The 23,871-nt window shown below is 40.0% G+C and overlaps 2 protein-coding genes across 3 annotated transcripts in view; one reads left to right on the top strand and one right to left on the bottom strand.

Annotated features, from left to right (window-relative positions):
* RB1 (RB transcriptional corepressor 1) overlaps nt 1–23,871 on the bottom strand; it is an 84,284-nt gene that overhangs the window by 30,002 nt on the left and 30,411 nt on the right. The window contains exons 14-18 of one of the 2 annotated variants that reach the window (XM_075489563.1): nt 23,590–23,646; nt 23,471–23,502; nt 23,317–23,393; nt 22,902–23,104; nt 21,698–22,158 (exon numbers count right to left, since the gene is read on the bottom strand). In XM_075489563.1, coding sequence (XP_075345678.1) covers nt 22,102–22,158; nt 22,902–23,104; nt 23,317–23,393; nt 23,471–23,502; nt 23,590–23,646 — 426 coding nt within the window. In that variant the 3' untranslated portion in view covers nt 21,698–22,101. Of the gene's footprint in view, nt 1–21,697; nt 22,159–22,901; nt 23,105–23,316; nt 23,394–23,470; nt 23,503–23,589; nt 23,647–23,871 lie in introns of those variants that run through there. The other variant, XM_075489553.1, reaches the window with a different exon arrangement.
* Nucleotides 4,275–7,210, top strand: LPAR6 (lysophosphatidic acid receptor 6). The gene has a single exon (XM_075489541.1). It carries the CDS (start codon nt 4,890–4,892, stop codon nt 5,910–5,912), a length of 1,023 nt encoding a protein of 340 aa, XP_075345656.1. The 5' UTR covers nt 4,275–4,889; the 3' UTR covers nt 5,913–7,210.

Below are 23,871 nucleotides of genomic sequence, written 5' to 3'. Positions count from 1 at the left end.
ACAGACTTATGGAGTTGAATGAAGTTAAGGCTAAGTCTCTTAATAGAGCCTTTCGCTTGGCAGAAATCTAATCTAAAAATACAAAATTTTAATCCTACATTTTTATCTTCCTACATTTTTATCGCATTCACTAGCCACTGTAATTATCTCAATATCGTATTTATTAAAGGATTCTCCATCCAAGGACTTCAAACTATAACAATTAAGATGGCCTCGCATCCCAGTGGGGAAGTGAACAAGCTCTTACACAGAGGGAAGGTAAAGCACAAAGTCATAGAAAACTTTGCCAGGACTGGAACAGAAAGTCTGTGGCACAGCCAGAAACAGACTTCCTGGCTCCCAGCCCTACATCTCAACCGTAATAAATTCCTTCCTGTACATACACACGCTCAAAGAGAAACTCCAGTAAATAGACTAAAAATGCTAAAACCCATGAAAATGACTGGATCAATAACAACACTTAGGGCGAAGAAAATACTGTCCTGCCAGCATTTGTCTTCACTGCAACAGATAGCACAAGTTTTTTTGCCTAAGTTTGCTTAACTGAAGTGAGAACAAATGCCTGTACCATGATACAGTCGTGCCTCTAAAAGCAGTAACATCAGTTATAGAATAATTAAGTTACATACAGCATTTTGTGCATCTGACACCCTTCATTTAACAATGCATACTCTGGCTTTGGAAGCACTGTAAGTATTTATTACAATATTATTAATGTTGAAGTTGGTTTTTTCCTCTGAAGTAAGTAAGAGCTTTTAGTAGTAGCATCAGTGCCAGACTAAATGTGGTACACAAGACAAGTTCAAAATTAATTTCACCTTTGACCACAACTCCTGTTTGATTCCAGCACTGAACACTAGGGTAACACCAGAGGAACACACAAGACTGGTCAAAACAACTCCAAAGGCTTGGAAAGTCTTCTGATACTTGTTTTATTTCAGTGAAATATTTCTTTACCACTCAACTTGGACTTCTGAATTTAAGGGATCCTGCCCCTGTGTCCTAAACGAGAGCAAGTATCTAACTCTGTGGCATCCAGGGGTAGGAGGAAGCAGCAGCTGTTGGTGGCAGTGTCCTACAGCCGCTCTACTAGCACACTGCTAGGGTTATAAGGACTTCTCCTTCTGACCCCCTGTTCAACGCTGGAATAGGTTTGCCACACAAATCCAAGATTGCTCAAGGGTCTGAAGAGTCCTAGATATCTAAACTCGGATATCTAAACTCGTATAAGCAGAGTTAAGTGGTAACCAACCGAAGGAGTGTATGAAATCTGTTCACTGCTGAAGTGAGAGATGATTTCAAGCATCTCATCAGCTCTTAGCTTTAAGGAGCTCATGCTCAGTCTGCCTTCAATGCCTCTTCAAGAGCCACAGGAAGCCTGCTGATGGAAATGCAGTCTTTGCTCATCTCACACTAGCAACAAACGACAGGTCCTAACTCATTCCCGTCTCTGATGCAGACAGATTTACATATACATCTCCCTGCAGTGGCAGCATCATTTCCTTTAGAGAAAAAAAAACAACCCTCAGCATACAGGGCCCTCCCTGCAGCTGCTTCCTCCTGCCTATCTCCCCTCCCCATCCCAAAGGAAAATTTGCCCATGGTGAAGGAGCATAAGCAAGGTCATTGCCACATCAATTCTTCCTCCATAATAACTGATACACTTTTTTTTATTTTTTAAAGCATTGGGGCTTACTGAAGGCTTTTCCAAATCTGACAGCACAGAGCCCAACATCTTGAAATGTGATCCAACAAAAGGAAAGCACGCGATGAAGTTTCCTCCCCGCTCGTGCTGGAGCCCAGCCAGAAGGGAAGCTGCTCTCGACTCCTACAGCTCATGGTGCACTAATGCAGGTTCTTCAGCTTGGAGAAGCTCACACAAATTAAAACACTGCTTGACAACAATCAGCCACATCTAATTTAAGAAAAGGGGTATGCAATTCACCTTTGCCATTCATGCTTTTACACTAAAATGAATCAGGCTGCCCACTCTGTCATACACACCTCCTCACTGAAACGTGATACAAAATAAAAATCTGTCAACTTGGGGTTTTCAAATTTTCTTCTGCAGGTGGAGAAATGTTGCAGCTTAATGCTATTTCTGGAAGCATACAAATATCACTTACTTCTTCAATTAGAATAAGGTGCACCTACTGTTCTGCACCAAAAAGGTGCAGGGGCAAGAGAAAGTCCCAAAGACAGCAGAAGCATATACCCAAGCCCCTAAAATACAGCCTTAAGTAGTGCCCACATTTCGTAACAGGAGCATTAACACAGGCCACAGCGAGGCAGGGGCTCTGACGGACAAACTGAAGGCTGAGGATGCACCTTGATGATTGCTCTGAAACACATCTACCATGGTAAAATGGACAGTGCCCCTGGTCAGACATCCCCGTCCTTTCTCTGTGCACCCACATCTTCGCCCAAACAGAAAATCAAGTACTGATGACTAAGAGAGACCTACTCATTTCCATTCATTTCTCTCTCTAAACATGAAATATTGCCTGAGGTTTCGACATGTGATGTCAAATTTCTGTACTTCAGGGATTTTCATTCCAGTAACTGAGCCTGCCTCACAGTTTTCCTGCGCAAACAAAGCCGGAGTGGGAAAACTGAGCTCAGAGCTCTCAAGGCCCAATGCAGAACTCATGGACTCTTGCAGGAAAACTCCCCCTTTCACCGTGCAAGGCTGCCGGGAATAGAAACAAAATTTAACCACGTGACAACTGCTTTTGCGACCAAAGCCAGGTAAGGCAACTTTATGCTAAGGTACAAGTTAAGTTGGACACACAAGAGACTCTTCCAAGCTCACATTTTCATTTCTTGCTGACTTGGAAGTGGAAAATGCGCTACACTTTATGGTTAAGTATAAATTTCAAAAATAGTCAGAAAGATTTCTTGTGGTTGTAGCCTATTGCAGTGAAACTGCTTGATTTCACCTCAAAATCAAGGTGAAAGAGTTTCACAGAAGAGACTTATCAAGAAAACTTGAAGTAAAATAAGCAAGACCCATTTTTGCATGTTTCTGAATTTTGTCTGACATACCTTACCTTAAGAAACTACGCCAAAACCCTGTGAAGTGCTATTATTTACTCTTCTTTACAGCAGACTAGAAAGGTTTTGCCCAGAGCCTTGCTTAGGTACAACTGATTAAAATCTAGTTCAAAAGAACCATGCCACCCAGCCAGATATGAAGAGATTTGTTATTCTAAGACTTAGAAATAGACTGGTTTTGATGCCAGAAGTGAGTCTGTCCAAGCTGTTGTTAAATAAATGAGTCTGTCTAAACTGAGATTTATCTCATATCTGCCCCTAAAGGCAATAAGAGCTGCTTTTTTTAATATTTACTTAACAATTTAATTAGTTACAACATGTTTTCGTTTCATTAATCAGTGACGAATGGGAGTATTTTGTGCATGTGCGATAACTGGCCCCCTTTAAATTATCAGAAACAATTGCATGGTGCAGTCTGCAGTTTGGTATATTAATTGTGTACTTATATAGTACATGCTTTCTGAAGAAAATGCTTTCTGTACCACAAAATTTTTTAAAAATTGTTTTTTGTAAAAAGAACCATCTTTCTGATTAGAAAGAGAGCTTGGGATATGCCTTCTAATACGGAACAAGTTAAAAATCTCTCCTCCCACTGCAAGACATCTCAGTCTAGGAATATGTAAGAGCAACCCACAGGTTCATAACCTTTATGCTTCTCTTTCGGTAATTATTTGGTGAAATTATTTAATCACCTATCAATGTTACTTTGTCCCTCCTGTGGTTTGTACTAGTGCATTGAGGGAATCAAAAGAGAACTACTGAGCTGATTTCTGGCGATTAACGTGTTATCACAAGCAAAGACATCTATCAAAAAATGTAACGTTAGTTCAATCCTACATAAAATATAAAATCTCATAATTACTACTATCTCCAAAGAAAAACAGGAACTTTAAGGTGCGAGAGTTATTTGGACACTGAAAACTCTCCTCGTAACTGAAGAAAAAGATTTTGTGATGAAGCTTTTGGACTCCAGCAACATTGACAAAGGACCTTTCAGGGAGTAGGGAAAGAGTTAACAGGAGGCTGCAGCTGCAGCACTCTGCTGGTGACCATTTGCTCGCCTGCAAAGGTACAGTCCCAGCAGACACATTATCAGATTAGGGGAAGGCAAACAAACTGAACTGAAACCATTCTTCAGCGAGTCCAACCTCTTCTTCCTGTGATGTCACGCTACAAATTGCCTGAGCTCTTTTCTCTCCTCTCCAGAAGGAGCTGGGCTGGCGAGAGGCTGCCGGGTGCAGGACGCGAGGGCCGTGCTCTGCAGGAACCAACACGCTCTGGAATTTCGTTTCTGCCCTCGCAAGCAGCTTGCTTCCCGCGAGTGAGCAAGGGCTCGGCGGAGCCGAAAAGCTCGTTTTACAGAAAGAAGGCTGAGGGAGAAATGCAAGTGCCAACACTTTGCGGCGTCCAGGAAATCGTTTTCTAAAGCACACGTTCCCAGTAAATTTGGACAAGGCTTTGCCATCATGATCTGCAGCCGAGAATAAAGCAGAAAGTTCTACAACGGCTTCACTGAATCAAGGGGGAAAATGGAACTAAGCAAGCTTTGGGAAGATCTCATCTGCCACAAATGACATGGGTTTTGACTTTTGAAGTCTGGCTATGTGATTACAAATAGCACTTGGAAGAGAAGAGTGAGCTCCTGGTGATTACTGCTGGAGATGTACTCCCCTGCTACAGAGCTTGTGTTTCTTCTCTGAAGCTTTACAGTGCAACAAACTTACCAAAGCACACAGTTCAAATACATCTGCAAGTTTTTCTGGAATTTAAAAAAAGTTGCAATAAAAATACCAGAGAAACCTCCAAATCACAGGAATTTTAAACATACCATTATAATGGTAAGCTCTAGTTGTTCCACTGAGGACTCCTTTAAATATACTTTATATGGGTGTATCTTTAGTATGGTGTTTGTTCTTGGCCTCATAGCAAACTGTGTTGCTATCTACATTTTTACTTGTACATTAAAAATGCGAAACGAGACTACAACTTACATGCTTAATTTAGCAATATCGGATCTGCTTTTTGTGTTTACATTACCCTTCAGGATTTATTACTTTGTAGCGAGAAACTGGCCATTTGGAGACATTCTTTGCAAGATTTCTGTCACCCTCTTTTATACAAACATGTACGGGAGCATTTTATTTCTGACTTGCATAAGCGTAGATCGCTTTTTAGCTATAGTACACCCCTTTCGATCTAAGACCCTCCGAACCAAAAGGAACGCAAAAATCGTCTGCGCTGCAGTATGGATAACTGTGTTAGCAGGCAGCACACCAGCAAGCTTTTTCCAGTCTACAAACCACCGTAATAATACCGAACAAAGAACGTGTTTTGAAAACTTTTCAGAGGACACATGGAAAACCTACCTATCCCGGATTGTTATCTTCATTGAAATAGTTGGGTTTTTTATTCCACTCATCTTGAACGTGACCTGCTCTACTATGGTCTTACGGACTTTAAATAAACCGCTTACATTAAGTCGGAATAAATTAAGCAAGAAAAAGGTACTCAAAATGATTTTTGTCCATTTGGTGATATTCTGCTTCTGCTTTGTGCCTTATAACATCACCTTAATACTTTACTCCCTTATGAGAACACAGACCTGGATTAATTGTTCAGTGGTAACTGCAGTCAGGACTATGTACCCTATCACTCTGTGCATCGCTGTTTCAAACTGCTGTTTTGACCCTATAGTCTATTACTTTACATCAGATACCATTCAAAATTCGATAAAAAAGAACCGGTCCACTAGACCACGGGACATGAGATTCTCTGAAAGGCCAGTTTCAGAAAGCTTCATTCAACACAGCCTTCAGACCATAAAAATGAAAATATTTGACAGTGACTCTACAACATAAACTGTATTAAAAGACTACCGGGACTAAACAGGAATTAGAAGCCTGCACATTTCTTCAGCTGTGGAAATATATTCTGATATGTAAATGTTACACTTCCTTCACATCAGAAAAGTTTATGATAAGACTGTAAAAGTGTGAAACGTAACAGTACACAGAAGAAGTATTCTAAGAATTTATGTCAAATGTCTGTTCTGACAGGTTGTATGTTAGAAACAAACTTTTGGTTTCGGATTAGGTTAACCAAAGTCCAAAGGCTGACTGTCAAGTCAAAAACAAATGAAAAAGTAGGTGTTTTTTTCTTAAGTTAAAACAATTGCTCATTTTTTTATAATGATGTAGTTTCCAAGTTACTGAGGACGGGGGTGGAACTACCCGGTTTACACTGCAGGATCCAGTTGCTGAGGAAAACAGCACCATATTCATCATATCACTTCAGCTACTGTGCCTGCTCCAGAGTTTCCTCTTCTCTATCTTACTCTTCCCTCCTGTCTTTCTCCCTGCACCTTCCTTCTTAGGGACCATTACATTCATAGGCAGCTTTGATCAATGGGCTACAAGAAATTCATTTCTCCCAGGTTTATCTGATAAAATATATGCTCTCTCCACAAGCCTGGCCCCCATAAAGCAATTAAATCTTCTTGTAGTTTAGGGCATCTGGAAACAACTCAGACAAACTGGTTTTTCTTCTCACCTCTGTCTCAGATGTCTGTGTAATTATAACAAAATAACCTCTGAGGAGTGAAGTTAGTGCTTTAGGTACAGTACCACTTTATTAAACTCTTTTGTGAGAAGTTCTTCAACTCAACACGACTTTTGAGCAAAATAACATCCTCCAAATAAGGTAATTCAATCTCAAAGTAGTAGTATCTTAAAAAAACATGACCTTTGCTAACTAGAAATGAACATGTGCACCAACCCAAATATTTCTTTTAGGAAACTATTTGGTGTGCCATAAAGAAATTCAAGACACAGTAATTTTTAGAGTGAAACTTCCTCTCAATCTTTGTGTCCTAGAAATATTTTTAACATGAGCATTTAAAATTTCAAATGCTATTTTCCTACAAACTTTATAAAGTATAAAAATAAATTACTTGGGGCTACATGCTGGCAAAATTAATCTAGACACTTTGAAAACTCAAAGCCATGTAAAAGGAGAAATCTACATATATTACTGTTACAAACAGGAATATATAGACAAGAGTGCTTTAGTGTCCTGCTATGTATGTTTTCCAGCTATTAGAACATTGTGTACATTTTCCTCAAAATTAATTTAACATTGCTGTAAAATTAAATAAATGCTTGAAGGTAAAAGTAAGTAGTAAATGTTGGTTTTTCCTCCCCAAAAACAATGGAGTCAAGAGTAAGAACTAAGTTAGAAGGAATTTGCACTTTAGATTTAGGGCAGTCAATTGCAACACAGGTATAGCACCAAGGCATTTTTACTTCGGGGCAGTATATGGAAGCGCAAATCAATGTTGGAGAAAACGCATATTGAGCTGTCAGAATATATGTTATCTGATTGAGTTTACTTCCCTTTGTGAAGCTTTTGCTTAATTGTCATAAATCAACTGTACATGGCCCACTACTACTGGGAAAACTGAGTTACTCAAAGACTGCTAGAAACTAATGACGATTGAATTTTAAATTTAACAGCATTTTAAATTTTTATCCACACAACTTATGAAAGGAAAATTCAAATAGTATGAGCGTAAGCTACAAAGATAGCATAGATATAAATGTCTGCATAATATCTGAAAATAAGCAGTTATCTTAGTTGGGAATCCTAAACTCTTCTGATTCATACCCGACTTGAGAAAAACATGTGAAACCCCCAGCATGAGTAGCGATTCTGTACGTTTTCCATATGCCACTGACAAATCCAAAGTTACTGACAAATCCAAAGTTCAAAAGTCAGATATGCAGATATGCCAGGTATGCAAATAGGTCTCAGTGCATCTCTCTCTAAAGAGCCTGTTTAATATTAGAGTCCCTCCAAAGACTTTGAGACTAAAGCCCTTAATGTCGCTGCTGGGCTATGTTTCTAGGCTACTACTCTCCCTGAGCTTGGCAAAGCTGTTATTCAGTTGAGTGACAACTTGTTCAGCAATGCCTCTGCATTACAGCAGCGAAAGCCCCAGAGCCTCACCCTTGTAAAGAGAAGCTGCTCTTTCTGAGATTATGAAACTGCAAGGGGGGGGGGGGGGAACAAACAAACAAAAGCAACCCACTTAAAAGCAGAACAAGCAGATAAAGTCGCATGTATGAATACTCCCCTTTAAATCGGACTTTCCTTGGTGTGTTAGCTCAAAGAGCCTGGCGAAGCATGAAGAGTAGCTCTTTCTGCCTTGCGCTCACTCTCCAGGGCAGTAGCTTCTGCTTTTTGCAGTAGCGTAGGGCAACACAGTACAATAGCTTTCTAAGCATTGAACAGCTTGATATCTCGAAACTGTTTGAGGAAGCTTTATATTTTTTATTATTAAACATACTTCACACTTTCCACGGTGGGGGGACAGGACACCAAAGACAAAAAACCACAAAAAAGAACACAGTCAAAAAAGCAACATCTGCAATTTAGAGAATCTGACCATTACTTGAGAAATTCCTGATCTGACTGATTCAGAAGAGGGGGAGTGAACCTGTACCTCCCACAACAAGCTGATATAAAGCCAAGCTACCAGCTATTCAGGACTGGACAAGGCTTTCTCCACCTTTGCTGGTTCTGCAACAAGATTACCCTGGAGAGCTGTGGATGGAGCAATATTTTCACTGGTACATTCCTGAATAGGAGCCGCACTCCTTCCCTCTGCTCCTGCCTTTGACACCAACTCTTCCGTCTCTCTGGTAAGAGCTTATGCCAAAATTTAAATCTAGATGAGGAATTACGTTCCTAAGTCATGCCTAGGCATCTCAAATAAAAATAGCTTATATTGTCAGTGCTCCTGAGCATCTGAATGTGTTGCATCCAGTACTTTCTAAAAGTACATTATTTTTACTCATATGCCTATGCAGGAGGGGTTAGGAATTCAGTTTTAGGATCAAAACTCACAAATTTGTTCTTTGTAGTCTGGTTTCTTCGTCTACAGAGTGCAGATAGTGCACGCTTACCATAAACATAAAAGCAGTGAAAATTTAGTTGACTACAAGCATTTTTAATCTAAACCAAGTTAAGCAGCCATTGATAACTAGATAATTAACCAGCAATTTTAAAAGACAAGGAAAAAGAAACAAACTTTTATCAATGCATCTGATTTACCTCAACATACCATTACTTTAAAAGAAAAAGATTTCCCAGTTTATACTTTTTATATGCAGCTTGAAATTTTAATTTCTGGCTTTCTCAGGAACAGAACACAAATCAAAATTTGTTTCACTCAATATACATGTCTTTGACATTTAAAGAAATATCAATATCAAGTCAAATACTTCTTTATATTTTTCATCTAAAAGTGCTTAAAAAAAAAAAAACCAAAAACCCATAGAGGATACTTCATGCAGGTAAGAATTCCTTAACTGGAATCAACCTCCAAACTTCTATTTCTTAAGAAAGTAACCATAGAAATGCAAAGATTGAAAAAGAGCTCGCAAGATCTGGTAGAAGATACAAATGGTTGTACTGGATCAGACCCCAAACATCCATCTAATCTACAATCCTGCCTCCAACAGTAGCCAAGGCTGGATGCCTGGGGAAGAAGATAACAGTAGGAGAGGCATACAAGGCTTTCTCTCCTCCAAGAGAGTCTCACTTCACCCGTCGTATCTCAGGACTTTCTGGGCCAGATGTGTTTGTGTGTTCAGCAACACTAAATTTTTTTCTTCTGTGAGCTTGCCCTGCCCTGTCTCCCTTTGAACTTGTGTAAACTTTTTAACATCCATAGCATTCTGCAGTAAAAAGTTTACACTGTGTGTGTGGAGGGGGAACAAAACTAAAAACAACGAACCCCCCTTTTGTTTCAAATCCACTAGTTTCATTACTGCCTCCTCCTTTCTTTTGGAAGAGACAAGGAGCACTTGATCGCCATTCAGCCTTTCCATATCACTCCTGATTATAGTCTTCTGTCATCTCTAGCAAATAAGAAAGTGATTTTCATTTGTAATTTCAACCAGCATCATTGCCAAAGGCGAGATTTTTCAGAATTACATAAAACACTCAGCTAAAGTTACAGTGAACCAAGCGAGGTTCACTGAGACTGACAATTTTGAAAATCCCACTTAAGCATAGTATCCTCTAGCATTATTTATTCTTCCAAGTTATTTTCTAGGAGTTTTATCAATGAAGAGCAATTTGTTCCTACTTTTCCAGCAATAAATGTAATATTATAAGGTTCTTGCACTTGGGCAGACCTGTAAATCCTGACAAGTTCCCTTTTTTCCTAGATGATTATCATTCATACCTCAGGGTTACTGGCATTTGAGCATCACTGACAAAATGAAAGACAATACCTTTCAAAAGCTAAGGCAAAATGTAAATCAGAACGATTTCAAATCTAGAAGTTGTAAATGCCTGGACTGCATTTGTTATCCAATTATTAGAGTGCTGAAAAAAATGTATAAATACAACTGACAATCACTGAATTAGCACATTTTCAGGACGTACTCAACAGAGCTCATTTAAGATGAATGCAAATCCAGAAAGCCACGTTTGCACAGTCTAATACTTCTGCAAGAAGTTGGATGGAGAAGTTTGTTCTAATCCTCTAATTCTGCTTTGACACTGAAGCAATCTGTAGCCTTTCACATTTATCACCTCCCCCCCACCCACTTCCTGTAATACAACTGCTTATAAAACAAGCTCAGTTTTTCCAGTAAGAAAACTGAACTTATCACAAAATTAACACACAAAAAAAGAACCCCGCATACATCATCTGGCCTTCAATAAAACGTACCATTTTGCTGGAAAACTAAAACTTCCAGAACTAAGAATTTAGATTTGAAATTATTTTTTCTATTTAACAAGCAGTCCGTCCACCCTAGTTATAACAAAACTAAAAGCTGTCCCGCACTAAGAAGGGATAAGTTTCCTACAGTTTAAACATGAGAATCAAACCACAAGCAACAACAAAGGCAGGCCTCTAACAAGAAGTTCCTATCTTTTTATGAAGAGATAAAAGAATACTTTTCCACACACATAGCTTTAAGATTTGCCCTAACTCCATCTTTTTTAAACAGTTGCTGCCTTAAAGAAAAAAATTCTTAAATAACAATGCTAGTAACAGGAGGCACCCAAAATTAATGCCATTATCTTGGGAATAATATTAAATCTATCTCACACGAAACCAACTGTGGCTACGTTAACTCTTCTGCTTTTCAGATGAATTCTGCAAAAATTGCTGCTTTATGAAAGGAAGTAAATTGTAGACATTAGTTGCAAGTCTTCATCCTTCTGTAAAATTACGCAATATTAGATCTACTAATTTTTGGAAGTTTGTCCTGGTAAGCACTTTCTAAAAGCAACTATTAATGTAATAAGAACTGAAGACACTCCTGCTCACTAAGGATGGATATTGGATTAGAAAAATTTACCATTCATCAGAGCATCAAGAACTACACTTGACTGAAGTTGCAACCACCTGTAATAAAACTTTGATGCTTTTATGAAGTAATGAAAAAAAGTACCCACAGCATTGCAGATATTTCTTAATGGAGAAATTTGTTAAGTGTATAGCAAAACAGGGAAAAAAACTGAGAATACAGATGGTGAAGCAAGTACCAAAATATCTGCCTTTTCAGCCCAATCAAAAATATCTTTCATTAATGAAACCAAACCGGAAACTCTTGGTCTACTTGTTTACTTAAGTGATTTAACGCTTTTTATGTGTGAAAGAAACTTTACCACTTACACTGCATGCTCACATTGGGTTTCACATGCTCCTGCGGATGGGTAAGTACCAAAAAAAAAAAAAAAAAAAAAAAAAAAAAGGGGGCAGCAAAGCAGCAGCTATTTCTGTCCAGATAAGATCTGTGAGTTCCTCTGAGCTGCTGGAAGGTGCAACATGCACAGACAGGGCATGCCAAGCACAGGCTCTGTTCTGGGCAGGCTAACTCCCCAACGGGAAGAACAGGATGATGACAGTTCAGGTGCTTACCCAAGCCAAGTTCAGACTAGGTACAGTCTAACTGGGTAAGCCTGAAGTCTCTGCTCAACAGTTCAGCAGAACACCACGCACACAGCTGCAGACATTAGTGGCACAGCATTCAGCTGTACCATAGGCACTTAGCAGCCTGTGCCTAACCCATTCTGACAAGCAAACCCAACCCAACTGAAGAGCTTGAACAAAACATAGAGAGATTACCTTTCTGGAGGATAGTGAATGCTATGCCCACTCAACAGTTGTAAACAGGGGGGATCCTCATCCCTGACAAGGACTTTTTATTACTGGAAAGTTACTGTAAGACACACACTCACCGATACAAACATATAACTGAAATACCATACATTCATACAGTACAAAAGCAGGCACAAAAGCACTTATTTGGCCTACAAAAAAAATTCAAAACAAAACCCATGCATTTATGCATGCAATAACTTAAAGAAAATGCAGCAAGCAGAGAGACAAAAACCCACTTCCAATGACATATAATTTAGCAGTTTGAGTTTGACAAGATACTGTTATGCCCTTAAGAGCTTGAAAATTGAACATGTAGCTGAAAAAAAAAAAACCCACCACATTAGAATGTTTGTTTGGCACCTACTTTGCTTCCTAACGAAGCTAATTCTACCTTCATAGAAAAGTTAACTATGGAATGGCTCAAATAGCAGAGCAATAAGGATAGAAAGAGCAATAAAAGCTTACGACAGTTATTCAGGACTGTGGCTCAGATAAAATAAGCAAGACCAAAAACAAAACAAAACAAAACTTCATTCTACCCATTTCACCAGTTTTGTTTCACTACAAAGATTTACAAAACTACAAAGTTAGAGAGCGTAACCCCACCCACGGAAGAAGCAGCAGGGATATGCAGAATTTAACCCAAGCATTATTTACTTTTGTATTTAAGGAGACAGCCACATCAAATTTGCCAATTCAGCAAGATTTCACAAAATTAAAGAACTGCAAGTGTATCTCCCTGAATTCTAATATATTTTTTCCTCATGGGCAACCTTTAAAAATTCCTACAAAGTATCTGCAATGCAGATATTGCAATGCTGCAGGATGAAAAGCTGAAATTCAAACTATCTAGAAACAGAGTAGGACTAAAATGAAAGTCCTACAGCTGTGGTATGACCATCAAAACATTGGACAACATTAAAAAAAACCCTGAAAAGCAAGGATTCCCAGAAAACGATTTCACTATCTTTTGTTAAAATGTTACTAATAATCAGGGCAACCTTAAGGAAAAGACTAAAAGTATATCATGTTAACCAAGTCTTATTTCTGCAGCTAACTCTGTACTTGGGACCAGTGTTAAGACACAGGCAAGATATCTTTATACTGCACCAACAGAGCTGCAAGCTCCACTGAGCACAAGCTACAAAGCCCAGCTCCCTATTACAGCTGTAAATCTATACCCAGCGAGATCATGACACATCCTCTGCTTCTGTAGCCACACTGGTAACAGTACATGACCTCCACATGAACAGAAACCACAACAGTGACCACAGGTGAGATCTACAGTACAAGTAGTCACCGAAAGCAAAACCAGGCATAATTAAATAACTACCTCTTGTTAATATCCCCTTAATGCTGAAAGGAAGGGGGAAATGCAGTTACGGAGACTAATATTAAGCATATGATTCAATTCTTCCAACCTTAACAGACAAACATTATACATCCAGTTTAGGTTTGTCATTGAGACAGATGCTCTCTACAGTCAGGGGAGAGAGGTACCTTCAAAAAGTGAATAATCCCATTGTAAAATAGCTGTTTAAGATAAATAGAATTATTTTCTTTCTGGAAGTTCAGCTCTGTCTCAAGTATAGAGGGAGCCTAAATACCTAAGTTATAGAAGTCTAACAATGTAGAGAAACTCTATACTTTAAAGCAGTAGATGAAGTGGAGAAAAACTTAAATCCTTAACCAAGAATGGCATCCAAATTTCACAGAATGAAAACTCCACATAGTTGCTGTGTCTTAGGTAATCCCTTTGGTCATGTTTGTACTTGAATCAAAATAGCATCTTAAGGGTTGGGCTGACTTGGTATACCTGCAACAGATAAATCCATTAACACGGTGCTAACATAACCAGTATCTTACAACCCTAGCGAGTGTTTTGTACACTTAGTGACTGCCTACCAAGAAGCAAACACATTGCCAACACAGACAAAAGCAGGAAACGCAGGACCTTGGCTTTAAGTGTTCTCGTTTCTCTTTCAGTAGCCTAGAGGATTTGCTCGGATGGTAACACCCATGCATGAATAACAGCTTGAGTCATCTCCGTGATAAATAGGAGTGGCAGGGAAGACTTTCAAAGTGATGGTGCAGACAGTGAAGACTACCATTCGGTATTCTTCCTGGTTTTTCAATTTGCCTTCAGCTGCTAAGGCAGATAAAAGTTTCAAGTCTCATGATTTCTATAAAAGGAAACTCTTCAAGAGTACTAGAAAGGCATGGGAGAAACACTCTTACATATTTTATTTATGCATTTATTAAAAAGTGTGTAAGTGTATGCTCAAACTAAAAAAGCATATAAACACACATATATGATACTATCTGGTATGTACCACAAATACCCAAAAAGCAACCATCTTACAGACTTCTAAGAATGTGCCTTGTATCATACAGGCAAAATTAGAGAGGGCTTTCCAGCCACAGCTGTGACAACTGAAGCGTCAGAGCTAATTCATGACCTTAAAAAAAAGAAACAAGCACATGCAGTAGAACCAGTATGATCCTTTAGCGCTATCAGGCCAAGCAGCAGTACTGGCAGTGACCTCTCTCCCTCATCACGCACGCTTCTGGAACACACTCATGATGCAAGCAAAAATATATTTAGTATGTACAGACAGAAAACCTCAAATCAATTCTCAGTTCCTTCTTTAAGGTTAAAGCTGCACCCTCCTAACGTAACTTTTTCGAAAGGAGCATGGCGAGCACACGAAATGGCATAGTTTCGTGACCGTTAGCACACTCTTCCCCCTGTAAGAAAAAGCCTAGAAAATTCTACATTAGAAATCATTGTCCATAGCAACCTCCATGCTGAGGCAGGATACTAGGTGCCCAAAATCCAGAAGATCACAGGAGATGGGTGATGTCTGCAAGAGCAATCTGATGCCTGCAATTCCTGAGGTGTCTGTCTTTACACCAGTGAAGTTCCCTAGGTGGTTCAAATCCTGGCAGTGAGCATGCTTGCAAATGCTGTCATTCTGGATAAGCCGAGCATTTTTTCTTGTGCTTAAGGCTGTCCCTCATTCACAAATTAGGTATTCCTATATCTAAGGAAAGGCAAAATTTAGTAGGCATGAAAGGAGTATGTCTGACGTACACTAGCTTTTCTAAGAGAAACCCACTGCTGTGCAGAAACACGTACGGCTCCTGGAGCCTAGAGGAGAGACAGTTAAGGGAACGCGTGACTCATTCGCCAGCGCTGAAGTCACTCCTGTGGTTGAACCCACCACTACATCTGCAGTTGGTAACACAACAAGCCACAGCCTGTCCCAAGGCCTTGAAGGCAAGTGGCAAAGCACAGCTTGCACCCACACAGCTAAACTTTCCCCACCTCTAATCCATACTAGTAGTTGAAAATAGTCCCTGAGCTGCATCATGCCCCAAATCTTGCCTAGGCGTTGTCCAGAAGAGTGCTGACAAAGGCCAAAACATGCCAGGGAACACGTTACCGATGAAACACCACCAGTGACTGTGGGGCAATACTCAAGCCCAAACTATTGTCCCTTTGAGGCTAGTAGTACCAACACAACCCCAATACCCAGTCCTTGCCACCTGGCCTTGGCTGCCTATCAACAAGGTTTTAGAGTCATTCTTCTAATACTTAAGTAAACAATTTATCTAGTAACCTATTGTTGATGGTATGACCATTCCTACTTCTTCCAGTTTTAAAAGGAATGACTTAAGACGTCGAAATCAAAGAGGGGACTTCACACTGCATGTAAGACACCTACCTCCAGAAGAGGTATAGGACATCAGACATAAACCTAATAGAAAACACTACTGAGAAGGATACATACCACAAGAAAATATAGTAACTCCCATTCCTAGATGCTCAATTCCTCCTTCAATTCCTCCTTACAAGGAACACAGAAACCTAATTTTAAATTGTACACTACATCCAAGGAAATAGGCACTAAGCACTCAAATACGGTGAGCTCTGCAATGACTGTGTCCCTGTACAATCAAACACTAGGAGGCTGCATAGTTAAGCTTGTACTATACCAAATACCAAGGAGTACTTGCTTACCTGTAACTTCTTACAGCTTTACCCTGACCTAGATTCGTCTAACACTTTTTAAGCAAATCTTAAACATACCTATTTAACATTTTTCTCCTTACTTCATGATCAAAGTAGGTCTGCTGTTATTCCAGCTCAGTGAGTTTGTCATATTAATGTAATAAAATATATTCTTTGGGAATACATGGTTTTCCTCAGGAAGGCATGTCTGCCACAAGGAGCTGCATAATTTAAAACCAACAGAAGTCTTTGGTGTGGGATGAGGTATCTGAGTATAAACATTAACTACATAGTTAGTTGACAAATACTTATTGTGAACATTGAGTTCTGTTAAATGAACGATACATGATAAAACAGTACTGTAGATTTCATTGCAAATGTTTAATTGACAATAGAAACCACAAAGAAGAAAGAGCTGTTAAAGGAGAAGCATTACGGAGCACAGTTTAGGCAATGCTACATGGAAGGAGTTATAGACACAGCAAAGTACACTTGCGTACTTTTGATCATATTTTAACAATTAAGAGAAGTAACCTTGTAGAGCCATCTCTATCTTGCACCAGTCATTAAAACTCTAAAACACATGAAAACTCTAAATAACAACACATACTAATACTGGTGTTCCTTCTTCCTTTGAAAAATACAAACACCCATTAGGATAGCAAGTGCTAAAGAACAATATAGCCAAAGAAGGCTACAGTGTCAACAGCCATAGTGCAATGCACTGCTTTGGTTCAACATCTGTTTGTCCCTCACACAAAGACACACAAAAAAACCAGTTGAAGCTAGCAGACCAGATCAGACTGTGAATGAACTCCCTTTAGCCTGCCATAGTGCACCCTCCCATTCTGTTCTGGGCTGTTGTGGGGTTGTAGAAGGTGATGCAGCTGCCTCTCGTCCCTGTTAACAGCAAAAGCTACCAGGTAACCTTTTAAAACTGCAGTCCTGCAAGGAATACCCTTTGGACTCCCAGTGCTCATGTGGATGAGTTAACAACAGAACATTTTGCTATCTGTAGAGCTAACCAGGAAAGTGTGGCTGTGTTTCTTTCTGTAGCCCGCCTTACTGGGCTGGCATGAATTACCTTATCTTTGGACAAGATTGTGGTTGGTCTGCAACTCCAGTGCAGAAGAACATGACCCTTTCACTACCCCAGTACCGGGCAGCTGAAGCCTGACACAGCAGAAGGGCTTCACACATCTCACCTCTGGCCCACCAAAGGCTGGCTTGCAGAAAAAGTATTTTTTTAGCGTAGCCCAAACTATTTTAAGTATGCTAAATGTGATGATTTAGAACATGCGTACGCTCCACACTCTTCACCTACTATACATGTGAAAAGGCATTTGCAGAAAGCGCATTCCCTAAGCAGCAGTATGAAAGAAATCTAATACCAGCCTGTTCCTCCCTGTTCACAGCTTATGAGCAGCGTGCAAGCTGAGAGGCAAGGAAATACAACTGGATTGCTTTGCAGATACAGGTAACAAAGATGGATACTCCATAGGTGTTTACCTTCTTGAATGACATGGGGAGGAGGGGGAACCACCACCAAAAAAAAAAAAAAAAACCAAACCACCAAACCCAAGTCATGCTGTTCCCAGAAACAAATGCATTTCAGATATTACAGATGTTTCACTCTTAAAATTGATCATGAAAATTGATAGACTTTGTATTTGATTTACTTGCATGGAAAACCTGCTCTTCCCTGCTTCTTCCTAATGCACTGTGGCAAGCAGTTACACTTGAGTCAAATATGTGACATGGCAGCTAACAGGGCTTTCTCTAAGGGAAATCCAGAGATTCTGGAATTTGTTCACACAACCTTAGTCTGAGATATTCAAAACAATTACTTTTTTGACTGGCCACAAGAAAGATCAATTTGACAGAATTATGAAAAAGGCTGAGTATGAACTCCCAGGCTGGCAGGTAACAAGCTATCCCCATTTCATAGGAAACAGATGTTAACTATGCCAGGGTTTAAATCATATTTATATAAACATGATAACAAAAATAATCAAAGGCTATAGGCACCTTTATTTTTGAGTCTAAAGTAATTTCAGTTCCCTTTAAGTTACGAAACTAAAATAGTGCCCAAAATACTGCAATGAGACGAAGCACAGATATTCTACAGTAAAGAAAGAATATTGTATGGTATACTTATATTTTGCCAATAAAAATTATGCAGCATTATTACTATATTCTAAACTGACCTGCACACAATCTGCACCTGGAAGCATCATAACCTCACTGGTAGATAATATTTGGGTGGATAAAAGGGGCTTCTTCCTTCAGCGTTCAATAAAGATGTAAGGAAAAGGAAGTATTTTCCACATGATTTAGTCAGTATGGACACTTGCCCCTTTTCAAAATTAAGAATTATTGAGAAGAAACCAACTTTTTTGCACCCTTTATTTTGTCTGGCTATGCTTTTTTTGTTTAAAGAACAGATGACCTAGAAAAGTTTCATCTCCTTCCTGAAGAGCAGATGATTAAATCAGCTAGCTATGCAAAAGCAATAAACATATTCACAATGGCTAGCAAAGGAGTGATATATTATCTTCAAATACCAGTAAGAAACAGAATCCTTAACATTCATTCGATACAGCTTCCAAAGTCAGATAAAGGTCAGATGCGCTTAAGATTTTTTTTTTCTACAGAGAAATTATGCAAGGCTTTTTTCCTCACAAAAGCTCTGTGACAAGTAAAACTACAATAAATTCAAGCTATTCTGTATTCAATTGCTCAGTCCATTTACATCTCATACTGAAGTTCTGCTTCCTAAAGCAGTCAGGAGAATGAGGAAAGACTGGATAAATACATACCTGACTTTCCAAAGAGCAGACAAGCCTTGTAATGAAATGTACTACCTGTCGGGGAAGGTAAGAACCAAAAACTATATGGGAAATAATTGGGGGAATCAGTTGGATTATGCAAATATTTGTAAATAAATGTATTACAAATGTTTCTATTCTTATCTACAAAGCTAGAATTGTTTGCATAAGCTTTACTCATTCCATGCTTTTCTTAATTTTAACATTTTTCGGGGGGGGGGGACGGGGGGGGGACACGGACACCGACCAAAAACCGGAAAAACCAAAAACCAACATTCTATAACCATATTAGGAAACTTGAATCTTCTTGAGATTCCACCTTTTTTGGACTTTTTCCACCTTTTATCAGGTAATTTGTTTAAAATTAATCCAAAGTAATCACTTATGGCGAGATACTCTTTATGACTAAGCAACAGTCATCTGGCTTTTCTCTCCTCCTTTGTAGAGTGTTCGGAGGTAAGAGACATTTACTGGTATGAACTACACCTCCAATTACCTACCCTTTCTTGAGGGAATTGCTAATTAAGCAGACACTTTGTAAATCTCGTACACCATTACATGCTGACAACATCCAGGTCGTGAGACAACATCCAGGTAAGGAACTGCAGAAGAATATGGTACACCACTCCTTCGTTCATTAGCTGAACCCTTCTGGGACACCTGACCTTAATGGCCTTGCAAGTCAACCACGGAAGCATTTTCTCTGAAAAGTTACACTTTTTCAGAATAAACTAGCCAATATTTAGATGTGAGGCACGGGTGGATTTTCTGGGGAAGAGTGGCTGGAAAGCTGCCCAGCAGAGAAGGACCTGGGCGTGTTGGTTGACAGCTGCCTGAATATGAGCCAGCAGTGTGCCCAGGTGGCCAAGAAAGCCAATGGCATCCTGGCTCGTATCAGAAATAGCGTGGCCAGCAGGACTAGGGAAGTGATCGTGCCCCTGTACTCGGCACTGGTGAGGCCGCACCTCGAATACTGTGTTCAGTTTTGGGCCCCCCACTACAAGAGAGACATTGAGGTGCTGGAGCGTGTCCAGAGAAGGGCAATGAAGCTGGTGAAGGGTCTGGAGCAGAAGTCTTATGAGGAGCGGCTGAGGGAGCTGGGACTGTTTAGCCTGGAGAAAAGGAGGCTGAGGGGAGACCTCATCGCTCTCTACAACTACCTGAAAGGAGGTTGTAGAGAGGTGGGGGTCGGTCTCTTCTCCCAGGTAACAAGTGATAGGACAAGAGGAAATGGCCTCAAGTTGCACCAGGGGAGGTTTAGACTGGATATTAGGAAATTTCACTTCACTGAAAGGGTTATCAAGCATTGGAACAGGCTGCCCAGGGAGGTGGTGGACTCACCATTCCTGGAGGTATTTAAAAGACGTTTGGATGAGGTGCTTAGGGACATGGTGTAGTGGTGGTCTTGGCAGTATTAGGTTTACAGTTGGACTCGATGATCTGCAAGGTCTTTTCCAACCTATACGATTCTGTGATTCTGTGATTCTGCACTAGAGGACTCATGGCTTTATATTTCTACGTGCAGCCTTACAACACACAGGCCTCGGGTCCTTCACTGCAGTGACCCAGAGACTCAGCAAGCCATTTCAGCACAGATAATGTTTCACTACTTCTCATCTCCTGAGCCACCGCTGTGCAGTCTGCTGCTTACCCCTCGCAGCCTTTCCCTCACAAGCAGCTGGAGGAGGCAATGGAGGCCAGTGCAGAGTCCCAGGGTGCCTGCGCACTGGCTCCAACCGCCCCTAGCTGGCTGTCACAGCTTCCCTCAGCTTTTGAGGGAACCCTGCTGTGCCCTCTAGTGACAATCCTCCGGCAACAGGAGACTGCAGACTGTCCAGCGCTTGGGGAGGTCCAGGTGAGACAGGACACACAGGTCAGTGAAGCAGAAGGGCCCCTGGAGACGTGTACCGCACATTTCTTTTTATCCCCTCCGCTGTGCTCCACCCCACGTATCTTACTGGTGCTAGATGATCGCTGTAGGTCCCTTCCAACTGAACTATTCTATTAACACTCAAATCAGCCATACAAGCCACCCCAAAACAGTACCAAACATAGACCTGTGGCAACTCAGGAAGACAGATTCAATACATTAAAATACATTCAAACAGAGCACTCAGAAAACTTGAAATAATCCTGTGCTTGTTGTTGACGTTATAATTTGTTTCACAAAAGCCTACAGCTATACCTGTATTGAACACACAATGCTTTGGATTTTCCAGTCTGAAAGCCCATGTCCAAATCAGATTATTTGCATGCAGTGCTTGAATTACTGTGTAGAAACTGGTAGATATGGCTTATTGCTGATCAGTAAGCTGACTTCAAACTGGTTTGCAGAAGGTAGCAGGAGCCACTTTTTGCTCACAGAGTCAAACTTGGGTACCTGTACCTCTGCCTTTTGTCCTCTGAATGTTACAATTCTCAAGTAAGCACTTTTCATATGCCTGCAAGATTCTTAGAATACTGCCTGCCTCTTGAAATACTGCCTCATTTTCCCTGTTTCTGTAGCCTCTGGTAGAAGGCTCTCAGCCTCAAGTGCTTTCAGCCAGTCTTATTTAAAGAACAGCAAAACACGAAGAAATTCATACAGCAATGGAGAGGTCATGTGCATTTTCCAAGACACCAACCATGCAAAAGCATTACAGAGGTACAGCAGCTATAGCACTTCACCAGAAATCCTGGGGCACACAGAGTGCCGTGGTGATGAGCATGGAGCTGGATACACAAGTCTTGGCTCCCCCAATGGAAAGGTCACCTTCATAATAGGGCATATTCCGGGAGCAACCTGACATGTGCCCATTGACTGTGTTCCCAAAGGAAATTGAGTGGCAAGGGCTGGTTAGCACAAGGTGGTCCACCAGATCCAGTCTGAAGCATGGCAATTGCTTCCATACACCCCTGACTCCAGCGTGCTTCTCCTGAGCTAGAAACCTGAACGCGGATGAGGCTCTCGCTGCTCAGGCACAACAGTGTTCCCTGAATCCAGGAGTACAACCCCACAGCCTGGTAAAGTATCACCCACACTAGAAAACTGTTGACTTTTCACTCTGAAGTTGTACACAAACCAAACGCAGATTACCCTGAAAAGAAAACTTGCTTCATGATTAAACTATCCCATTAGCTATGGCATACTGTGTTTTTTAAACTTCCCAGACCTATAAGATACGGGATGGATTCTTAAATGGTCACTTTCGGTCTCTCTGGTCAAAATTAGCAGTCCTTATAGTCTCCTGTTTTGTGGCATTAATAGCACATTTTTGCTCGGTAAGTAACATACAATATAAGGAAACAATGTTTGATTTACTGAGATCCAGCCTAAAAAAACAACCCAACCTCCCAGCATTTTATTTTAATGGCATCCAAAAATACTAAAGTGACTGAAGCACAAAGGACAATGTGAATCAGTATTTTAATTACTATTAACAAACACATAAGATGCACAGAACTAAGGCCCTACTGCCAAGTGGGAATAGCAACTGGATAAAAATTAACTTACAAATAAAAGCATAGAATTTATTGCCTTGTCTTTGGCACCAAAATACCATTTAAGAGTATTACCCTTAAGATTCATGCCAGACTAGGAAGATGATGTTGGCTTACAATCACATAAATCAGCAGAGCTATGTTGACTTCTTCCTCTGATATACCCCTTTTTTCAAAACCTGAAGACATGCCAAGACTAATCTTGTTTTGCTCTTGTAATTTATTTTGCTAGAAATAAATCTCAGCAGACCACAACATATTTTATAGAGTTGGGTGTGATTTCCTTTTTCTAGATATGCACGTTATACAAGAACAAATACTACTTTAAAGCATTACTTACAGATTGCCAAGCAAGAGACTCCATAATTCGATGTTCACAGCGTTCTAGATGCTTTATCATTTCCCTCGTTAGGCTTGGCTCCGCTTTAATAAAGCTTTCAATCACCTTGTAGAAGTCAAAAGCTTTTAAATCAAATACATTGAGAATCCATGGAAAAGACAAGTCTGTTTCAGCACTGGTACCATCACTTTGTGAAGCATTTCCTGCAGGGAGAACGGACTAAAATTATCAAGAGTACTACATTCTTTCACTTCTGATGTTTCTTCCTTTTTGTATTTATTGAATCATCGCTAGTTCAGAAATTTCAGTAAGCACTTTTTTTTTTTTTCCTATTTACTGTATTTTATGTATTAGAACAAATTGCAATAATTATCAATAAACAACAATGTTATTTAGGACTTCAGATTCAACTTACTGCCATATGTAGCCATGACAACCTCAAGAGCACAGGCCAGAAGAGATGTGTGGAAGATGTTATCATTCAGAAGTTTGCTAAGGAGAAAGAAAGTTATTAATACTTGTCCTAACACTAAAATAGCAGACTTCGGTAACAAGTTAGGGGCACATACCTGAAATTCTGCACTGAGAGACGCTCTTCCTCCTGAAACGTATAAATCAAACCAAACTTGTGAACATTCTTAATATTTGTAAATGCAATGCCAGTACTAAGCTACCCTACTACACTTACCGACTTTAGCATAGACTCCATTACTCTGTAATACAGACGAACTCCAAGCTTGTATCTCTGTTAAAAAAGAAGAAATTCAAGAATATTACAAGAAGTATTAACAGACTACAACAGGCAGTCTCGCATGGTTTAACAATCCAGAACATTTCCGTTTTTTGGAAGAGCCACTATAAAGAAGTCATTGTCCCCAGTTCCATTTGCCAATAACGCTGGAGAGGCCTCAAAGGCTACTAAGGTTTGAGACTACCCCATTACATGAAGACTTAATCAAGTGTTTATGTT

The sequence above is a fragment of the Mycteria americana genome, chromosome 1, assembly GCF_035582795.1.
Source record: "Mycteria americana isolate JAX WOST 10 ecotype Jacksonville Zoo and Gardens chromosome 1, USCA_MyAme_1.0, whole genome shotgun sequence".
NCBI lineage: Eukaryota > Metazoa > Chordata > Aves > Ciconiiformes > Ciconiidae > Mycteria > Mycteria americana.
The sequence above is the reverse complement of the archived record's forward strand: the minus strand, read 5'-3'. Positions and strand labels throughout refer to the sequence as shown.

What these genes read in the sequence shown, in the direction of transcription:
- LPAR6 (XM_075489541.1), top strand. Translation starts at nt 4,890, where the DNA reads ATGGTAAGCTCTAGTTGTTCCACTGAGGACTCCTTTAAATATACTTTA.